At 43.7% G+C, this 20,285-nt stretch overlaps 9 protein-coding genes across 9 annotated transcripts; 5 read left to right on the forward strand and 4 right to left on the reverse strand.

Moving 5' to 3' along the window:
• Positions 1–96: 96 nt before the first annotated feature.
• O0I10_010886 (methionine aminopeptidase, type I) lies at positions 97–1,693 on the forward strand (the record flags this gene model as incomplete). Its single annotated transcript, XM_058490860.1, has 9 exons — positions 97–231; positions 305–341; positions 415–516; positions 579–688; positions 751–817; positions 878–962; positions 1,034–1,380; positions 1,442–1,529; positions 1,594–1,693. The coding sequence occupies 9 exons, from the start codon at positions 97–99 to the stop codon at positions 1,691–1,693; spliced, it is 1,071 nt and encodes a 356-aa protein (XP_058338364.1).
• Positions 1,694–1,861: 168 nt separating this feature from the next.
• O0I10_010887 (trehalose-phosphatase) lies at positions 1,862–4,311 on the reverse strand (the record flags this gene model as incomplete). Its single annotated transcript, XM_058490861.1, has 6 exons — positions 1,862–2,599; positions 2,660–3,340; positions 3,458–3,510; positions 3,630–3,749; positions 3,810–3,989; positions 4,047–4,311. 6 exons carry the CDS (start codon positions 4,309–4,311, stop codon positions 1,862–1,864), a joined length of 2,037 nt encoding a protein of 678 aa, XP_058338365.1.
• Positions 4,312–7,332: 3,021 nt separating this feature from the next.
• Positions 7,333–8,220, forward strand: O0I10_010888 (uncharacterized protein; the record flags this gene model as incomplete). The annotated part of the gene is made up of 2 exons (XM_058490862.1): positions 7,333–7,388; positions 7,494–8,220. The coding sequence occupies 2 exons, from the start codon at positions 7,333–7,335 to the stop codon at positions 8,218–8,220; spliced, it is 783 nt and encodes a 260-aa protein (XP_058338366.1).
• A 383-nt stretch (positions 8,221–8,603) lies between these two features.
• O0I10_010889 (uncharacterized protein) lies at positions 8,604–8,828 on the reverse strand (the record flags this gene model as incomplete). Its single annotated transcript, XM_058490863.1, has 1 exon — positions 8,604–8,828. The coding sequence occupies one exon, from the start codon at positions 8,826–8,828 to the stop codon at positions 8,604–8,606; it is 225 nt and encodes a 74-aa protein (XP_058338367.1).
• A 984-nt stretch (positions 8,829–9,812) lies between these two features.
• On the forward strand, positions 9,813–12,057 carry O0I10_010890 (uncharacterized protein; the record flags this gene model as incomplete). The annotated part of the gene is made up of 4 exons (XM_058490864.1): positions 9,813–10,175; positions 10,233–10,485; positions 10,551–10,659; positions 10,719–12,057. The coding sequence occupies 4 exons, from the start codon at positions 9,813–9,815 to the stop codon at positions 12,055–12,057; spliced, it is 2,064 nt and encodes a 687-aa protein (XP_058338368.1).
• A 148-nt stretch (positions 12,058–12,205) lies between these two features.
• O0I10_010891 (uncharacterized protein) lies at positions 12,206–13,866 on the reverse strand (the record flags this gene model as incomplete). Its single annotated transcript, XM_058490865.1, has 4 exons — positions 12,206–13,011; positions 13,251–13,494; positions 13,587–13,750; positions 13,860–13,866. The coding sequence occupies 4 exons, from the start codon at positions 13,864–13,866 to the stop codon at positions 12,206–12,208; spliced, it is 1,221 nt and encodes a 406-aa protein (XP_058338369.1).
• Positions 13,867–15,416: 1,550 nt separating this feature from the next.
• On the forward strand, positions 15,417–17,782 carry O0I10_010892 (uncharacterized protein; the record flags this gene model as incomplete). Its single annotated transcript, XM_058490866.1, has 5 exons — positions 15,417–15,716; positions 15,821–15,915; positions 16,072–16,179; positions 16,250–16,792; positions 16,861–17,782. 5 exons carry the CDS (start codon positions 15,417–15,419, stop codon positions 17,780–17,782), a joined length of 1,968 nt encoding a protein of 655 aa, XP_058338370.1.
• A 578-nt stretch (positions 17,783–18,360) lies between these two features.
• On the forward strand, positions 18,361–19,001 carry O0I10_010893 (uncharacterized protein; the record flags this gene model as incomplete). The annotated part of the gene is made up of 4 exons (XM_058490867.1): positions 18,361–18,420; positions 18,486–18,558; positions 18,645–18,838; positions 18,915–19,001. 4 exons carry the CDS (start codon positions 18,361–18,363, stop codon positions 18,999–19,001), a joined length of 414 nt encoding a protein of 137 aa, XP_058338371.1.
• Positions 19,002–19,544: 543 nt separating this feature from the next.
• Positions 19,545–20,263, reverse strand: O0I10_010894 (60S ribosomal protein L21-A; the record flags this gene model as incomplete). The annotated part of the gene is made up of 4 exons (XM_058490868.1): positions 19,545–19,657; positions 19,746–19,939; positions 20,007–20,163; positions 20,245–20,263. The coding sequence occupies 4 exons, from the start codon at positions 20,261–20,263 to the stop codon at positions 19,545–19,547; spliced, it is 483 nt and encodes a 160-aa protein (XP_058338372.1).
• Positions 20,264–20,285: the final 22 nt, after the last annotated feature.

Here is a 20,285-nt window from a genome sequence, read left to right on the forward strand (position 1 = left end):
AAGACCAAAGTCGCTTTGGTGGGCGAGCGTCACGGTCACAGTTATCTAGAGAGAGGCACGTCTTCGTTGACTCTTTACCCTTTTACCTATTTATACATGTCGTCCACTGAAGGAAAAGTCTGTCAATCACCTGGTTGTGGCAAGCCTGCCAAGCTCCAATGTCCCACATGCTTGAAACTCAAGATTGAAGGCTCTTTCTTTTGCTCACAAGAATGCTTCAAGAGCAACTGGGTACGTGGTATATGCAACAACGCTCCTCATGCATCGTTTTCCAGTAACTAACTTGGGTCGATCGGCTTCATAGGCAACTCACAAGGCTGTTCACAAGGCTAAAATTGAGAGTAAGTTTGTGGGATATACATATTGGATGGTGTTGTTTGCAGGTATTCATTAATCAATCATTCACAATGACAGGCCAACCACATGATCCTTTCACGGGCTTCAAGTATACTGGTGATTTACGTGCTGTTTATCCTTTGTCACCCAAGCGCGAGGTACCTGCACATATCAAGCGACGTGAGTACATGATCGAATGCTATGACAACAATTTGGGATATTGATGCATGTGTATTTCATAGCTGACTATGCCGAAACTGGTATTCCCATTTCCGAGCAACGTGTACGCTCTAGCTCGGTCATCAAGGTATTGAATGCTGAAGAGATTGAAGGCATGCGTACTGTCTGCAAGGTAAAGGCTTTAAAAAGTGGATAGGATGGCATGATGGTATCTAACGATATACATTGTTATAGCTTGCACGTGAAGTTTTGGATATTGGTGCCGCTGCCATCAGACCTGGTATCACTACGGATGAAATTGGTAAGGCGTGTGTGGGATAGTTTGCTGGCAACATACTCATTGTGGCTCTATTTTGTGTAGATCGCATCATTCACGAAGCTACTATTGAACGCAATGCTTATCCATCTCCCTTGAACTACTATCACTTCCCCAAGTCCGTGTGCACGTAAGTTTTATTCATTGTCCTAATAAGGGGAGTACATGAAAAGCTACTAACCACACGCATTATCAACATAGCTCAGTCAATGAAGTCATTTGCCATGGTATTCCTGATAAGCGTGAGCTCAAGGAGGGTGACATTGTGAACTTGGATGTGACCTTGTACTACAACGGTTTCCATGGTGATTTGAATGAGACCTACTGCGTCGGCAAGGTTGATGAAAAGGGTCAAAAGCTCGTGAACACCGCCCGTGAATGTTTGGAAAAGGCAATTGCTATCGTTAAACCTGGCATCAAGTACCGTGATTTTGGCAAGGTTATTGAAAGCCATGCTACGGCCAATGGATTTTCAGTCGTCCGTACATTCTGTGGTCACGGCATCAACCAGCTCTTCCACTGTGCACCTAACGTTCCTCATTATGCCAGTAAGTATACACCATTCTTATGGATAGGATGGATGAATGAACCAACATTGTTGTTCTTTAGACAATAAGGCCATTGGTGTGTTGCGTCCTGGTCACGTATTCACTATTGAACCCATGATTTGTGAAGGCACTTGGAGAGATGAAATCTGGTAAGGAAAAGGAAAAAGGACACTTGAAAGAGTAGATGCTCATTGTTGTACTGCTTACCACTAGGCCCGATAATTGGACTGCAGTTACAGCCGATGGCAAGCGATCAGCACAATTTGAGCACACCATGTTGGTGACCGAGACCGGCGTTGAAATCTTGACATAGACTATTACTTTTATTGCTGTTGCTTTTATTATATCATTATTGCATGTGGATTCGCTGTTTACATTTGATTTACCATTGAAAGGTGTATAAAGAAACATTTACAAAGAAGACAAAAAAGGTTGATGGGGGAATTACAAGGAAAACAAGGGGGGAATACAAGGGGTAAGTTTATAATGCTGGACGATTCATTGTCTTGTGAGCTGAGGACAATTGGCCAATACAATCAACAAATTGTTCACTTGATGCGATAGACCATTTTGCCGCTGTTTCCTTTTCTTGAGGACCAATGTGTACACACCAAGCGGATGCGTGTGTTAAAGCATTGAACATGTCTTCATCGGTACGATCATCACCAGCACAAAGGATCCAATCGGGGTTTACACTTTGCTTGATACGACTGACCACATTCCCCTTGTTGACAAGTCTTGATCGTACTTCGAGATTCATTTTGCCACGCAAGATGTCGACATGGCTTGGATCAATGGCTTGTTGAAGTGCTTGGTAGCATGCTTCACATTGAGCGAGGGCTTGTTGTGGATCCAATGCATTTCGATAATGCCATGTGATGGATGCTTTCTTTTGCTCAACAACGGTGCCAGGTGTCTCCATGGTGAAGCGTTGAAATACATCAAGAGCTGTACTCTGCCAAGCAGCCATCGAATCGCCGTGTTGTGCCAACATGTTGATCCACTCGGATTCGGGTTGCTTCATAAACGAGCCGTGTTCGGCACTCAATCCTAATCCACGTACGTGTTTCCCTAACCATGATTCAAGGGTGGCTTGATCACGACCACTCACTACCCATACAGTATTGCGAGGATCATTGCATAGTGTTTGGAGATGATGAAGTAGTGCAGGTGTTGGTTTGGCGTCATCGGGATTGGATACGATGGGTGTTAGGGTACCCTGTTGATCAAAAATCAAGTCAATATGATATTCATTGTTTCAACCATTGCATATACTTACATCGTAGTCAAATAAAAATAGACGTCGTTGTGCATCTTGATAAGCGCGTGTCATCAAATTTACGTTCAAGAGAGGAGTCTTGTGTTTAAATTCTCCAGAGCCCAAACGGTTGGCAAGCGTTGTTGTAGACATTCTTGTGTCATTAACAAAAGGTGATCGTGGTGATAATGGTTGTATCAAAGCACGAGCAAAGGTATCAGGGTTGTTGGCAGCATCCACTATGAGTGAGGCATGCTGTTCAAGGGGGTTGCCAGGTGATACCACCAAAGGTGCATTTTTGGTATTGGTTGTCAAGAAGGCTTGTGCAGCAATGGTAGCAGTAGTATCATGGCCCATGATCAATGCAACATCAGCAGCTGCAAGCAAGTTGCTGTATTCCTCGGTAGTCATGGTCTTATGATTGATGATGCGAATGTTGTTTACGGTGGTCGTGGTGATGGTTGTTGTTGGAAGTTGGGTGGTGATATAGATAAAGGTGGTATCGCTGTTGTTGATAGCTGCTTGGTGAATGATAGGAAAAAGCGAGGGTTGATTGTCGATATTGTGGCAAAGAATGGTCGTCTTGGTGGAAGGAGAAGGATTGTGAATTGGACGAATAATGTGTGCAGTAGGTTTGAGCAGGCAACAAAAAGGAACTGGACCACGGGCTGATGCGGTGAATGCGTCAATGTCGCGTTGCATCTAGATATTCATTCCGCGGTGAGTGGAGTTTATATAAGCGATCAAAGGGACCCGTGCCATTTTTCCCGCCATCATCAACAACAACAACACTATCACAAGAAATGAAATAATGCTCACCTGAAATGCAACTAGATCGGCTGCAAGCATGCTTTGGATCATTTGTCGGTGTTCTATACAGTAAACCAACAACTCCCATCGTTAGCATTTTCACATTCCGTTGTTCCAATCAACCCTCTCGAAACACATGCCTCTCTCCCCTTATCAATCGGCCACCCGCTTAAGTATTTACCTGATAGTCGGCTATCCAAAATAGGAAAACGATGGTTGATAACGATTGCTATCGTAGCTTGTGGCAATCGCTGACGAAGCATTCCAGGCAACAGTAATAAAGCATAATCATGGATCAAAACTAGGGGATGCTGGTATTAGTGATATGCATATACGTGATACGTTGAAAACGGGTACTTACTTATATCGTCATCAGAGCGATAACGCTCAACGATTTGATCGGCAAACTTTTCATTGAGCTTGGCAAACTGCCGAAAATGGTCAATTGAGCGGGATGAGACACCAACATTAGTAGCTTTGTGCTCTTTTGATGTGTCGTGTTGTTGTATTGATGAACGTCCGTGGAACAGTGGATCAAGAGCTATTTTTGGTGTGCATGAGTAAAGATTTTTGAAAAAAGACGCGTTGCCATGCTTACTGCTGGTGATGTATGAAACAGGTTGGTGGGTATCGAGAAGGACAATATTATGGCCATTGGTGTTGTCATGATGTGATGATGCCATGGACTGTACAACGTGCCATGTGGATTGCCACATTAAGCTGTTGAGATGTTTTGTTGGTGAAGATGATAGGTAGTGTTGTTTTGGTGGCGACTGTGGTGGCGAAGGCGGGAATGCAATGCGGTTGGATGCAAAAGAAGACGATGATGCAGTTATAGAAGGATAAACAGCGTGGATAAACATGGCGTTATATGTCGTAATGTATACAAGAGAAAAGTCAACGATCGTATCTTGCGTCTCGCCTCCCTTTTATATGTCCCAATCAAAGATAGAGAATTCGACACAGATAATGCGGACTTGGGTATCTACTGTGTAGCCATCGATAAGCCCAAACGTCATGTTCCAAAACTGGGGACCAATTTTTAGCCCCTCTTTCCTTGTCATATCGATATCGCATTAATGAGATGGCTATGATACATTAAATTTCTACCAGAGTATGTTGTATCATGCACAATGCATCATGGCAACAAAGGTAGTCGATGCTGTGAACATACCTTGTGGGAAATTTCTTGGTTGGGTATATTAGGCAAAAGCCGATCTTATCTATCAGTGGCTAAGGCACATAAACCAATCAGCAGCGATACACCACCACGAAAAATGCATTATTTTCATATTTGTTTGCTATCGGTGAATACACCCCATTGGATCAATTCATCGCTTCAAGATAAGGATAACATGTGCTTTGATGACATTGGTTTGCCTCCCGAGCTTCTTGCCAAATGAGATACATAGATGTACTCGATGTTGCGCTGGGCTCATACAGTCAACTATGATCAATAGTTGACTAATGGTTTTCAAAATCCGAAATGACAAGTGTGTTGCAATTTCCTTTACCATTCACTATGATTGCCACCATGGTTGTCGCTGCACGTGAAATTGATGTCTTTCGTCTCTCGTCATGATGTCATTATCTATTATCGATCACTATACAACGAGGATTGATGGAATTGATAGGAACATTCAACAGCGTCTTGGTACATAGCTATGTTCCAAAGCGCTTCACTTTGATGGAACAACGCTACCAATCCTTCTTTTACAACCAATGATCGATTATCGTGGAACAATGTGCCGTCAAAGAAAATGATTTCCTTCGCTCTAAGTGCCTGTAGTCATTGTAAAGCGATCTTTTTTTGGTACCACGAGGGCCTCAATCTCCAAGGCCGCATGAAAAAAGTATGGGTAGCGAAAATCTAAAGCAGACAACAATACTCGGAATGGGGTAACTCTGGTTCGGGTCATCATGAAAGCTTATTTCCAGACCGGGTTGGTGATTCCGGATGCTGCATTAGCAAGCTGTTTCTCGGAGTTGCAGGCTTGTGTGTTTGAAAGTGGCACAGGTGTAGCTTAGTGCTGGGTTCATTGTGCAGGTCCGTGCCCATTATACTCAAGGATTTGTAGTACTGGTGATGATGCATCATCGACGACATCGTTGTTCGTGGATGACTTTTCAATGCCAATTAGCAAATGTTGCCTAGCTACCATTGGGGTGCTGTCATAGCTCATTGACATAGCCCACTTTGGCTGGCACGCATGAATGTTTAATACATCGACATCATCAATGCGTATATGCATCATCAAATTGGAATCATGTATGGTCGTGTTTTATCCAACACAGCTATCCAAGTTGGCTCGTTCCACACCGTTTGCTTTATCCTTGGCAATAAAAATTCTGTCAAGTGGATTTTGTTGACAGCAAACATCCCACTGCTGTTGCACATAAAATTTCCGGTGATCCGGGTTATAGTCAAAGATAGGTCTTTGACATACCTTTCTAATCTAGTCACCACGTTAAGCCATGTCATTCATCTTGTACATTGACTTGCCATCAAAAGCATATGCCGTATTGAATGCTTTCTCGGCACCAGCCTGGGGGCGAAGATCATGCGACAAAAAAAAGTTTGTTGTGTATGCTGTTGATTAAATTCTGCCTAATTATCCATTTGTGGCAGTGCCCGTGATCAACAAGCGCCATCTTTCACACAAGAGATTCACACACTTGTGAAGGTGGATTGATTTGTCGATACATCCAGGGTTCTGTGATGATGAAACCCTTCTTTCCCCTTCCAGGAACGGATGCCATTTGTGTCGGACGGTGAAACGTACAATGGAAGACCAAAGAACACAAGCACTTTGATTGTCTTTAGTGGCGTACGCAACAATGACGAAGCGCAAGCAAACATAGCATGGTAGTTGCGAATACAATAATGATTCACTATCATGGGCGGATCGATAACGATAGCTGTGTAAGGAGGAAAAGGAAGGCCATCAATATCGATAGGGAGTATGGAATAGACAATCAAGTTTTTGTTATGGTGAACCTAAAAGAGCTTGGATGACATGAGTTTTTGTAGATATGCCATGATAGGTAACACTGATAACACATATGCAGCAAGATGCAGCATTTGCAAGGGAATCCATATCGATTATCAAATTTGGCGTGTGTGAGAAAATGGAGGAGAGGGGTTGAGTAGGGGATGTTGTGGAAGGAGGAGGGTTCTGTACTCTCGGGCAATTTCAGTTTTTCGTTTTCTGCAAGCTCATACACACAAAGTCGTGGGTTCTTATCGATTAGAATCTTTTGCCAGCCAAATGCGTTATGTGTGATGAATAAGCACTACTCCGCTATTGTCGGGGGGAGGGAATGGGGATGGCCTGTGCATGGCGAACCCCATGGCTACTACTTGCGGCATGATATCGATTACATTTTTCACACACATACATACACACACGCTATTTGCTTGGATCGCTCTGATATGAATGAGAGAATACATGTGTGAGAAAACATACATTGCAGAAATGATTAAGTTTTACAAAAAGACATGATGTCATTTTTGACATCGTGAGTGTCTTCCATATCCAGGCACTATGTGGCTCGTCATGCTGCATCCTCAAAGCCATGTTCCAGCCAATCAAAATGTTTCGATCGTTATCGATAAACAGATCCATATCCCGTTTTTTTGCTCTCTCACACCCCACCGCCCGCTCACTCACAACGCAGCATAGTCAATACAATAACACGCAAGGTATACGCAACCCCGGCTGTTTCCGACCTTAAAAAGGATCTTCAATCTACCAACACATCACACATCTATATAAATCCCCCGAATTGGATCCCATCCCTTTCTTCTTCACTCTACCTTCCTGACACCTTTATCACTGCTGCTTGCACCTTTTCCGATCGATTACACTACTTGTAAACACACAATGAATATCTACGATCCTAACAATCAACATCTTGGTGCATCCATTCTTTTCAAGAGGTGTGTATCAGTAAACTATACCCCTATGCTCTTTTCTTTTCCTCGTCACCCAACAATGCAAGAGCTCGGATCTGACTTTGTATTTTCTGCATATTCTTTTTTCAGTGCCAGCAACAGCAGTCTCTCACACTTGCCGGTTGAGTTGATCGACATGGTCCTTTCGCACTTAGATACATCAGCACTTTTCCGTTTGTGTCATGTCAACCGATATCTTCGTGCTCTTGCACAACCACGCCTTTTCCATCATGCACAACAAGTGACCATGCGATTATGGATTTGCCAACCACACGTTGTTTCGCATAAGCCGATTGATTTTGTATGGTCACATTGTGACTCAGAACGTAATCGCATGGTCTTTGTGCCGCAGCAAGATGAAGCAGTTTTACCACTTCAACCTGCACTACCCCCTCCTCAGATTGATGGATGCACCGTACTTGTGAAGATGGGCAATTCGAAACGTATCTATAGCATTTCATACAAGGATCGAGTGGTGTCTGTGCCAGTGGATATCGATTCTACAAAAGAAAACCAAGTTGTTTACAAGGGGGATAAGGATGGCGAACAAGATTTGTCCTACGCTTGTGGATGGAAGTTGCGATACAATGTACAACAACAACAACAACGCAAAGCAGTGGTTCCATGCACCTTTGAATGTGATATGGATTTACTTGATCCACAAGTGTTGTCGTCACCTACACCCATTCCAGCAAGTGATAAGATTGGCCCCGAACATGCATTACCATCATCCCATCATCCCATCGAGGAAAACAAAAAACAACAAGCCGATCCCTTTTCTCGTATCTTACCCAATCTCTTTGTCGCTCATGCATGAACAACCCTCTCACACAAACGCACACACACACATTGCATTCATTCATCCACCCCCTCCCTTTTCTTTTCGCATATACCACATGTATTCGCATCTTGTTCTTTCTCGTTTGTATATATTTTAGAAGCATCATGAAAAGAATGAAAAAATGTACATAAAGTGCTTACGCAAAACAACACCTGACACGTGAAAATGTTAATGTACAAAGGGCGGCAATGGGAATATGAAAAAAGGTTGCAAGGTGCGTTTTGGGTATGCATCAGCCAGTGATGTAGTATCCCCGACTCATGACAAGGTACAAAAAGGGAAATTGGCAGGGATCAGTGGGTGGTAGTGAGTGGTGTGATATACAAGGAAGTGGCTGTTGTGATCAATGATTGATCAACTCAGACAACAAAGATCCATGATGGTGGGTATTGTTCTTCGTCATTGGTATAATCGTCGAATAATGAAGTTGGTTGATGTGAGTGATGGCAGTCCATGTTGCTACAATCGGTTGGTATCTTTTCGTCGTCAGCAAAGCCATCTTCGTCGTCATCATCCCTGGCGACAATGTAGGTGACAAGTTTTAGAATAATCAGTAGCACGATGATGGAATACTGCAGTGCCATTATTGTTGTATGTAAGGGGAAAGAAGAGAGAAAAGAGCAAATAAATGAAGAGAGGAGGAAAAGGTGCAAGATTAAAAAGGACGACGCAAAGGCCGCTTCCATTTTTATACATCTCGAAAAGAGCTGGGAGAACTAAGAGAGGAGGAGGATGGTGGTAGTGGTGGGTGATGGTGGGTGATGGATACACACACATACACACGTGCTTATGCTCTGGCGCTAAGGTCATGTCATGCATTCATGTCTCAGCTGACAAAAACGATTATACATGTAGTAATAATTATATATGCACCATGTTGTTTTGCAGAGTTATTGGTCATCCGAGGATCCATGGTCATACTCTTAAAATGGGATCATGCTCTTTGAGCTATTCATTCATGTTCTCACGATCCTCTCCTACTGCTCAGCCAGGTACATGAATGTATGTGTTCTCCTTCATCATGTACCATGTTCAAAAAGCGGTTGCTACTTTACATGGTAAATGTCAATGTCATCCATTTGATAGCTGATGTGAAGCTACAATGCTATCCTGTCGACAAAGCGTGAGGAAGAACCAAGGTACAATCATCCAATTTGGAAATAGGGCAGGATCAATAATGGATCACATGATGATGCAGCACGACAACAATTACTACTGCTTCTGGATTTTCAACATCCTTGTTTGTTATGAAAGTTAAGAGCTTCTTTGCATAGTGTCTCGGTGGGAGGGAGATGGTTGCATTAAATGATATCACATTGCTAATTGAGATAGCGTGAGAAGAAGAATGCTAATGCTTCAATCTGTGCGAGAAGCAACATGTCCTTTGATGCGTATCAATATTCATGCGTTTCATTTGATTCATCAAGAGCTCAGCCTTCTCGTGTTACACACCCGAGGTTTCTTTTATTCTCATCATCTTCGTGCAACACAGCTGTGTGTTCTGAAGAGTGTCGCGTGCCACACTCTTTTTTCTTTTCTTTCTCCTCCTGCTCCTCCTTATTTGCATCATGGCGATCCATGATTTTCCTTCTTTGACCATTTCCTTACAACAAAACAACCACTATCAACCAGGCGATCGTGTCAAAGGCACAGTCTCTATTACTTCTTCTACAACAACACAACTCGATAAACTACAACTCGTATGGCGTGGAACTATAAAGTCAACAATTGGATCAGAAAACGAGCAATGCATCGACCTCTTCCACGAGACTCGCCAAATCGACCTCAATGTAGTGCATCGCAATCCCACAGCGCCAGCATTTGTTCTTGCGACAGCCCAATCGCCACCCCCATCGCCATTGATCGTCGAGGAGCAGAGCGATCTGTTGTTTGATCTCTATCTTGTAAAGGGAATGCCTAGCAGCTTGGAGGTAAGTAAACCAACACATGGTATGGGGATATGGGATACTTAACCTCCATGTGCATAGGTATCCGAACCACAAGCCAAAGTTCAAATCAGCTACTCGATAGAGGTTACTGGATACTACAAGGACGAGCTTTTGCATCATCAACTCTATGTACCGGTTGTAGCAACAATGGGGCAACATCAAATAGACGAGCAAGAGGCTGATCAGCAGCAGACAAATGAAGTGGCCTATCTTGTGGAATCATCATCCAATTCCCATGATCCATGTAGATCAGCAGCTAGGATTACTGTACCATGCAAGGTAATCCCTCAAGGTATTGTGTTATGGAAACTATCAAAAGGATTCATATAATTAATCGTGCAACATGGATGGTATTAGGGATGATATTGCCTGTGGTGGGTCATATTTGGCATGATCATAGCCGTTCGCGGGAAAAGGTCATCTCTCTTGGGTTGATTCGATACATAACGATTACTTGTCATGGAAGGTAAGGTACATGGGATGGTTATGGTATACGCAGTATTGATGAAGGAGTTGACTATGTAGAGAGGAAACGCTTGTGCACGAGATGGATACAGCCCAATTTGATCTGGAGCTTGTGGAACACCAGGATTATGCAGTACAAACACTCTCACAAACCCTGTGGATCCCACCTGCATGCATACCATCAATGGATACATCAGCTGGACGTCTAGTCAATGTCAATTATCAAGTTCGACTCAAGGTGGATATTGAGCCTGATGCCGTGTATCGACATGCCGACAATCAGCATACAACAGATACCATGGCAGTGGATGTACCTTTGATTATATATGCCAAGGGCAACGATATTGCTGCAGCACCTTCACCATCAGCATCCACGGATACCCAACTCTCACAATCGATGTCACCACCATCATCATCATCTGTTGGAAGACTACGCAACAGTGTCAACCTTGGTAGCAATGGCAAAGTGAGAGAACGATTCAAGAGCATGTTCAAAAAGCGTGATTCTGCTCGACTAAACGCTTCGACAACGATCGACACTAGCAACAATACCAGCAAGCTCTCATCAGCAACTTCACTTCGAGGTGCATTTGGATCCCTGAAAATCAAAAGCAGTAACAACGTCAACAATGATAATCGAGCATCATCCATCAATACGACTACGCCTTCTTCCTCACGCAATTCATCAGCTGCTGGAAGCTTGTCACCACCCCATTCATCCTCTTTACCTCCAAAAGCTTTTTCAAGTCTTCCTTTATCTTCTCCATCACCACCTCCGCCTCCTCCACAATTATCCTTCTCAACACCTGAACCTATATCGCAAGATGATACGACACCAACAATGCCACCTTCGTTGCCTATTTTACGATCCCTTTCCATCAAGCATCCATCTTCCGCGGAACGATCCACATTGCAGATGATGACATCAACAACGGCAACCACGGAACCAGTTCCACCCATACCATTAGTGGAAGGTGGCGGTGTATATACTTTTCACATATTCGCAGATTCATCGGACGAAGAAGACAATGTGGGGGAAGAATCCAAGATTCAGGGAACACAAGCATCGTCATTGTCTCGGCCAGGTTCCTTTCTTAGCAGTGTGGGAAAACAAGGGTCCCTTGATACAACGTCGTATAATCAATACAACGAGGAGGAAAATGGCAAACAAGATGTTGATGGTAGCGATACCGAGGATACCCAAATTTACACCGTGTCAAGTTCAGGCATTGGAAAATTGGATCAGGTCAGCGAAAGTAGTGACGATGATGAAGACCCAGGAGAGAACTCTTCCGAGGAAGAAGACGACAATGATTTGCTGAGCCTATTAGCAAAACGAGAGCGCCGGATTGAAAGAAAAAAGGAACGTGGATCTCCCAGCAATAGACAAAGACGATAAAAAGTACAATGACGCAATAGACGATAAATGTGAATACATTCTCTTTGTTTTTAATAATATGCTCAAGGTGTTTGTTATGTATGGAATGAGAAGAAATGGATGTGTGTGTGAGAGATTGGAATGGTGGATGAGATGTATGCGTTGTTGCTTAATGAACGTTACGAACAACGTCGTCAACGGCCTTGGCAAAGTAATCAACATTGGTAGTCGAGAGACCAGCCATGGAAATACGACCATTGTCGGTCATGTAAATATGATACTTTTCTTTGAGGACCTTAACTTGAGCGGCGTTGAGACCAGTAAAAGAAAACATGCCGATTTGATCGGTAATGTGATGCCACGTGCCAGGGGTCTGCAATTGTTCGAGACGCTCACGTAGCGCCTTGCGCATGTCGATGATACGATTAGACATGTAGCTAAGATTCTCCTTCCATTCGCCATACAACATGGGATCATTCAATACAATGTCAACGATACGTGAACCATAAGCAGGTGGATTGGAAATCTCGGCACGCTGGAGCTTTTCAATTTGAGATCGCACTTGTTCAGCATGCTTGGATACCACCGTCAAGTTACCAGCACGTTCGCCATATAGACCAAAGTTCTTTGCAAACGATTGTGCAACAAAGAGTTCAAATCCACGCTCCACAAAGTAACGCACCGCCCATGCATCACGATCCAAATCACCTGATGCAAAGCCTTGGTAGGCACAATCAAAGAATGGGAAGTGGCCCTTGCGTTCCATCACTTCAGCAATGCCTTTCCATTGTTCTTGAGTAGGATCAACACCTGTAGGATTATGTGCGCATGCATGCAATACGAAGATGCTGCCATTGGGTGCTTGCTCCATTGTTTGTAACATGGCTTCATAATCCAAACCACGTCGTTCAGCATTCCAATAGGGATACTCCTTGACTTGGAACCCTGCCATTGTGAAGATGTTGCGATGGTTGGCTATACAAAATGAAATAAAATTTAGTCGTTTGCTCTTTCAATAAACATCCCATCCTTCTTGATCCAAAGTTGCTTCCCCTATAGCCACACATCCTCTCTCGCTATAGCACAACTACAGCACCATCAGACTGCGACAACCTAATGGCCATACCCCGGTCGTCGCCGTTTGATGTGTCATTATCCCCCGCACTTTTCCGACACACAGCACGAGCTTACGCGTGTTATTCATAATGACTTACCCCACGTTGGTTTCGAAATGTAGCATTCGTTGCTATTTTTGTAAAACTGCGAGAGGAAAACAGCACCCGTATGATTGGCACCTGTACCAGAGATGGTTTGGATGGCAGCCACACGACCTTCCTTAATGGCTGGAGAGTCAGCACCCAAAATCAGGCGGGCTGCTGCTTGGGTATATGATGGAGTACCAGTAATGGGCAAGTATTCATGGTCCAGACTATCGTTTTTGAATAGGATAGCATCCGCCTAGTACAATAAAAGTGAAAAGGGTAAAAAGAAAAGAGTCAATCCCTTATTCTGGTACGTCTCATGCAGCATCCCGCGGGATAAATGCAAACCTTCTTAACCACAGGCAACACATAGGGCTTCAATTCATCCGTACGAAAGGCACCTACACCCACATTGATCTTGTTGGCATCCGTATCGGCCTTGTATTGAGCCGTCAAGTTGAAGATAACATCAGGAGGTGCTTGAGGAACACTATTGAAGGATGAAACGTCGTCTAATGTTGCATCCCACCAATAAATGAAACCGTAAGTAACCCATATTGATAACAACTTGCTCTTCCATCTACCATGGTAAGATGGTGGATAAAGAAAAAAAATACTCACTGGTCATGGTTGTGTATGTAGGTTGCGTGATAGATCAGACAAGGGATATGTAATGGAAAGAGAAACGATCGTCTGATGCGGCTGGTGTCAGCTTTATAGTATGACTGGCATTGAAACGGTTAGGATAATTTCCCCTTTCAGGCAGCCCATACAAAGTACACGATATTTTTTTGTGAGCTGTTTGTTGAGGACGCAGCTACCGCCCTGGGCAAATAACAACAACATCCCATACGTAAACAAAGGGAGTAATAGGGTGTATGGGTTGGCACTAATTTCCGCCTCTTTTCTAATCACTACTTTAAAGCACCCAAAACAAAAGGCGTGTAGCATAAAAAGCAACGGCATATTGCAAAGTGACAGGCCAAGCCAAGTTCCCCAGAGAAGCCCGAGTTTTGCCGCCACCTGTGTAGCACTGGGAGCTGAGCGGGTTGTTTTTGCCACTTTGTTGCGTGAGAAGGGTTAGGCGAATCGTGCGCTTTTCCAGATCTGGTTGGCTCCGTTTCTTTGTATGTTTGTTAACGTGCGCTCCTTGTGTACCCTGTTGATTTTCGGCCAATCGTTGAGGAGCATACCTTGTTTGAGCTTGCTGCTCAATCCGACTTTGATTGGCGACCATGTGGTATTCAACAACTATCATCATGCCAATACGAAACGCCTTCCGACATATCCGCAAGAGCTAATTCTTCATTCAATAGACAAAAAAGCTGCGTTAAAGCATTGTCGTGAAAAACATCAGCTATCAAACAGCAGCAACAACATCAAAGGTCTAGACACCTTTGCTATTTGGCTCAATACAAGTAGAAAGAGACGACACATTGTTACACATTCAGGTGTCTAAAACGTAACCGGGACCTTAGTGTGGGCATTGTTCCTATCAATTCTTTATATACAATTGTAGATTGGTAACAAAAAAGGGCGTTAAAAAAGCTCCTTATCTCTTTTTACTTTTGGAATGGGATGGTGGGGTAAAGAGATAAGGGTGGCACAGACCGCCCAATGTCGGGAATGAGATGTGCGATCAGACCAACAGGGAGCTTACATTCAAGGTTACACCTTGATGTGTGTTTTGGATATACGGCTCATTATCGACAAAGCATTCCGTCGAATGTCGCGATTAATGCATCCAAACATGCCGCACACATATACGCATGTTGATGCGTGTTTGATATTGTATATTTATGAACACCCACGTTTTTTACTTCTCACACACTTTTTCTCGGCCCCTTTTGTCTCTCTCTCGCTCAATCTCTCATTTTGGCTGCCAATGATAACATTGTAGATCCGCCTGGCACATATACATGGGTATGTCTATTTCTTTATCGAGAAATGTCTATTCTGTCGTTCGCTTTGTAAATGCACCTTGTATTCTATAAAAACCTGTTCCAGACACATACACGCGCGTACATGTGTACAAAATCTCTTTTTCATTTTTGATCTCTCGGTGATAAGACTTCACGACATTGTATTCCTTCCCTTTTCTTTTTCGTTTTACAATCACCACCCCTCTCTATCTCTCTCTTCTCGGCTCATTGACACCTTTACGTACCTCATTTTAAGATGACGTTTTCCTTTTCTTCGCCAACATTAACGACAACCGATATTCTCGATCGTACCTTGCATAAGCAACAACATCAAGCTGGCATGACGGATTTCCCATCAGCTCTTGAAAAATGGATGATGCATGATTCCCCTACTGACATTCTTGATTGTGAACTCCCAACCTCGCTTGTAAAGCAGGATTATGACGCAACACCTGCATCTGGATCGCCCACTTCACAATACAATGACGTGCTCAACGATATTTCACCCTTCAATACACCGAGGCGACAACATTACACATTGGGCCTGGATAGCAATGTAATACCAAATCGCCCTTTGAAAAAGGGGTTGGGGAGATATGCAGCCTACGATGCTAACTATTTACCTTGTTATCTTGATCATCTACACTTTCCCCAATATAGGACATGATGCATCCAACAAGCTTGTTAACACCAAACGAAGCAGCCTACTTTGAGATGTCAGAGTATCTCGTACATACTCCTGAGAGTGAACAAAAGTAAGTATGCAGCATCAAGATACAAGAGGGGCATCATCATGGGTTGTGTGTGTGTGCGTGATGCGAGTTTGGGGGGAAGGTGGGGGATTTGGATGGTTGTGCATGGTGAATGTTGTCATGTTCTTGTTGATACGAAAATAGTATTATTGTGTATAGTGATGATGCTTCATCGCCCACCAGCATCGAGCATTGCGTTTCGCATTCAACCCGTGACATGCAGCTCACCAAGTCTATTACTGCTGCCAATCATGATCATGAAAAAGGGTGAGAAAATTACGATGAAACTGTCAATAATTCGAAACGCTGATCATGTATCTCTTTGTTGGAAAAAAAGACTTCATATTCGTGTGATTGGTGCTCCTGACAAATCGCGTGTGGAAACACAAACACGTCTATGCATCCAGTTGGTGACAGGTAGCGGAACCAAAGTGACCGATTGGCCTTATCTGAAACTCCCGGAAAGACTTCTTGCGCATTCACGTCTGAAACGTGCTGCACAGCATCAACAACAGCAAGAGCTGCATGATAAACAACGCGCACAGCCACTATCGTCTTCAACGTCAAAACATTCATCCCCTTCACAAAACAATGACGACAACGTGGAAAAGGATGCACTTCATCTTGATGCAAAGGTTGTATGTGCTAGTCAGCCTGATGTGGCTGTGAAGGTGTGTCAAGGTTGTATCCAACGGGAGCGAAAACGAGCCGAGCGATCAAAAACAAGCGAGTACAACCGAATCTTGGAAGAATTTCCAGAACAAGATCGTATCTTACTTTTCAATTGTGGGCCCATGGTTAGCTTCAGCTCTGGAGATGCCATCCTTCCCACTCGCATTGCTTGTTATTGCCGCCATCATAGCGAAAAGAAAGGCTTTTGGTATGTGGTGCATGTGACGCAATCCCATGCAGCTTTTTGTTGCTTATGCATCATGTTTGTCTATGTAGCGTGGAATTTACGATTCGTAACAGCAAAGGACAAGAGATTGCAAAAGGTTCCTCACCACCGATTCTTATCACCGACGATCACAAGAGTACTCGGCATAAAGGTCGGAAACGTAGCCGAGCCAGCATGGTGGCCGATACAACAACATCATCATCCACCGATGACTTATCAGACAAGGGTACTTTTACGCCTCCTACTTGCATTACACCACGTCGCATTAGCCATGGTGGTGGATCATCATCGTCATCATCGCCATCAACGGCATCATCCGTCAATAGCTTTTTTGATTTCATGGTGCCTGGATCTTTACCCACGCCCAATGGTGATGATGAAAAGATAAATCACCGCCACCACAGCAGCAGCAGCAACAGTCGTCGTACATCATGTTCTTTCTTTGGGGATGTGTCACCAATGACAACAACAACAACAAGCGGTAAAAGCCTCATACCCACGTTGATGGCAGCAAGGCACCACCACAGCAACCCACAAGTGGATCGATTGGTACCATCCCAAGGCCCTATTTATGGTGGTGTAGAAGTGACGGTTCTGGGCAGTGGATTCTATCAAGGGTTGACATGCTTTTTTGGTGAGCACGAAGCCGAGACTATTTATTGGAACCCCAACACGTTGGTTTGTGTGTTGCCGCCAAATACACAGCCAGGGCCTGTTGTTGTTACTTTTAAATCCCACTCGCTGGTTCTCGAAGGCCATGATGTACCGCTATTCACCTATCATGATGCTAATGAGCAAGCCTTACTTGAGCTGGCACTTCAAGTGGTCGGCTTGAAAATGACCGGCAAGCTGCATGATGCTAAGCACATTGCAATGAAAATTGTTCAAGGGAGTGGCAACAATAATGGCAACGGGTCATTGTTTTCTTCATCAGCTGCTATTTCTACTAGTCCCTTATTGACGTCCTCATGAATCAAATCAACCATCCATCATGCTACTTTTTCTTCTTCTTCTTCTTCTCCTCCTCCCAGTATTGTCTTTGCTGTTTCCTTGGAATTCTTTTCATTGCATTTAAAACACCACACACACACACACATTCATTTGCATTCCTTTGACACTCTTGTACTTTCTGATGTTTCTTCTTATCATTAGACCAAATAAAATGATTGCGTACAACAATACATATGAAGCAATGGCTAGTATCCAGTAATAGTAGGGGTTGCCATGGAGATCTGACGACTCAAAGAAGGGTACAACAATGCATGCTTGAAAACATCACGAAGCCGCATGTAGACATCGTTACTATATCTGATGATGGATTTATTGTATGAACCAATGGTGTGTGGGTATCTTGTCGACTATCAAGAAGGATGCCATTGAATTGGAGTGGATCACGTGCTCCGCTTGATGTCTTTCCAGCGGCCAATTTTCTTTGGGTGGAGCTTCCCTTCTTTGTATTCAACCCTATTCCGTTGATGAGCGAGCTGACATGTCGCGTCTTGCCAGGAGCCCATGCGAGAGAATACACTTGTCATGCCCATGTCCCATGGATGAGCCACCTTGATTTACTCTACGCTGCGATTGCTTGTTTGGTGTACATTGGTGTCATGGTACGTTGAAAGCGAAGCACATATCGTGTGACCTTGCAGAGTTCGATATCTAAATTGCATGATAGCCACGACCTTTTCTATATTGGCCGGGAGTGATATGTGTCTGGTTTTGGCTAAAGTCGCGGATAGTCATACAAGGTAAGGTGGATCATGATGCATGATACAAGGGAAATGGGCCTTTTTTTGTGAGGTGGTATTCAAATGTTGGATGCATCATCATCTAGAAAGCATTCTTGCCATGAAAGATGTTGGTATTCAGGTGCGTACGGTGTACTGGGGTGGTCGCACTGTATCACGGTTTATCGATCGACGCAAGATCCACGATATCATCATCAACGAAGGAATCACCATGTGGCAGATCAAGTCGTATATGGCCATCATTGTCAAGAATCAGGAGCATATGATTGTTGTCTTTGAGGTAGGATTGAAGCTCAAAACACGTGTAATGATAAGAGTTTAACAATGACCTTTGTCTTTGTCCTGGTGTATGACAGCATCTATTACCAAGATTACGCCCTACTCTTCTCGAAGCCTATGCTGGTACACGAGCTATCATCTTTCCTCATGCTTTCGATGATTAAGGTAATGCATATCCAGGAAACAGGGAATCGGGTGGATTGAGATAGGAAGATGATGACTAAAGATTTTTGCTATGTAGCATACAACAGAAATCCTTGCTCGACAATCTAGCTTGTGTAAATACAAGATACCTTGCAAATAGCCATTGCTTATGTATATTACAATTCTACTACCTCAATATAATCTTTCAACATACATGTCATTCTGGACTTTGAAAGTGTAATGGAGAATCTTTATTGAACACAATGGTGGATGCGGCAATGTATTCAACCTGAATGTGGGCGTCACCAAACAATAGAGCTATTAACCATTAGCAAGTATGGTGTCATGATAAAAGAAGCAGAGCCATAGCCATGTCTTCATTTAAGCAGTACTATAATCCATGCCGTCCATATCAATGATTGAATGGCATGCCCATCCCAATGAGCTATTGCAGCATGCATTAATGTCCCAATACCAAGACCACAATGAATACGAAAAGGGGGATTGTTATGAAAGATGTCAACAAAGAGAGATGAGAAATGATTTATTCCTTCACATCCTGTTTACAAAAGAGTCTCGTAAGGAACGGGAGCAATGGTCTGGGGGACGTTGTGCTTGGTAGAGACGTGGCGAGCTTCACGGGGTTGAGCTGGAAGACGCTTCAAGTTGACCTTGACTATAAAATGGGATCACACACACACACATAGGATGAGTTTTTTTTATGATCTCTGTAAATATCCTTGAGCCATTCATTCAATACATACCACCAGTCTCCTTGGCAGCCTTCTTCTTTTGAGCGTTCTCCTTGACACGCTCCAAGAATTCTTGACGGCACTTGGAGTGCTTGACGTGCTCGATGCGGATGTTAACACGCTTCTCCATATAACGGTTGCCGACACGCTTGTGGACGATGACACCGACAGCAGACTTGGTGACGTTGTAAACAACACCGGTACGGCTATAATAGATTGAATGGATCAATTATCATTGTTTCGTATGATAGAGAAAGAGAAAAGAGTATTTACCCGTGGTAGAACTTGTGGGGCATGCCCTTTTGGACAGCAGCATTGGCCTTGATATCGACGATATCACCAACCTTGTAGGTCTTCAAGTAGGTCGACAAGGGAATAGCGCCATGCTCGCGGAACTTGCGCGAGAACATGTGGCGAGTACGAGCACGGACTATACAAACATAATATCAATATCGAGAAGCCAAATGGGGTCCATGTTGAAACGCATTGGTTGCACGGGGCGATTACTTACGACCGAAGGAGTGAGGCATTCTAGCAATTGAAGAGACAATT

Source organism: Lichtheimia ornata (genome assembly GCF_029851405.1).
Source record: "Lichtheimia ornata isolate CBS 291.66 chromosome Unknown scaffold00078, whole genome shotgun sequence".
Lineage (NCBI taxonomy): Eukaryota > Fungi > Mucoromycota > Mucoromycetes > Mucorales > Lichtheimiaceae > Lichtheimia > Lichtheimia ornata.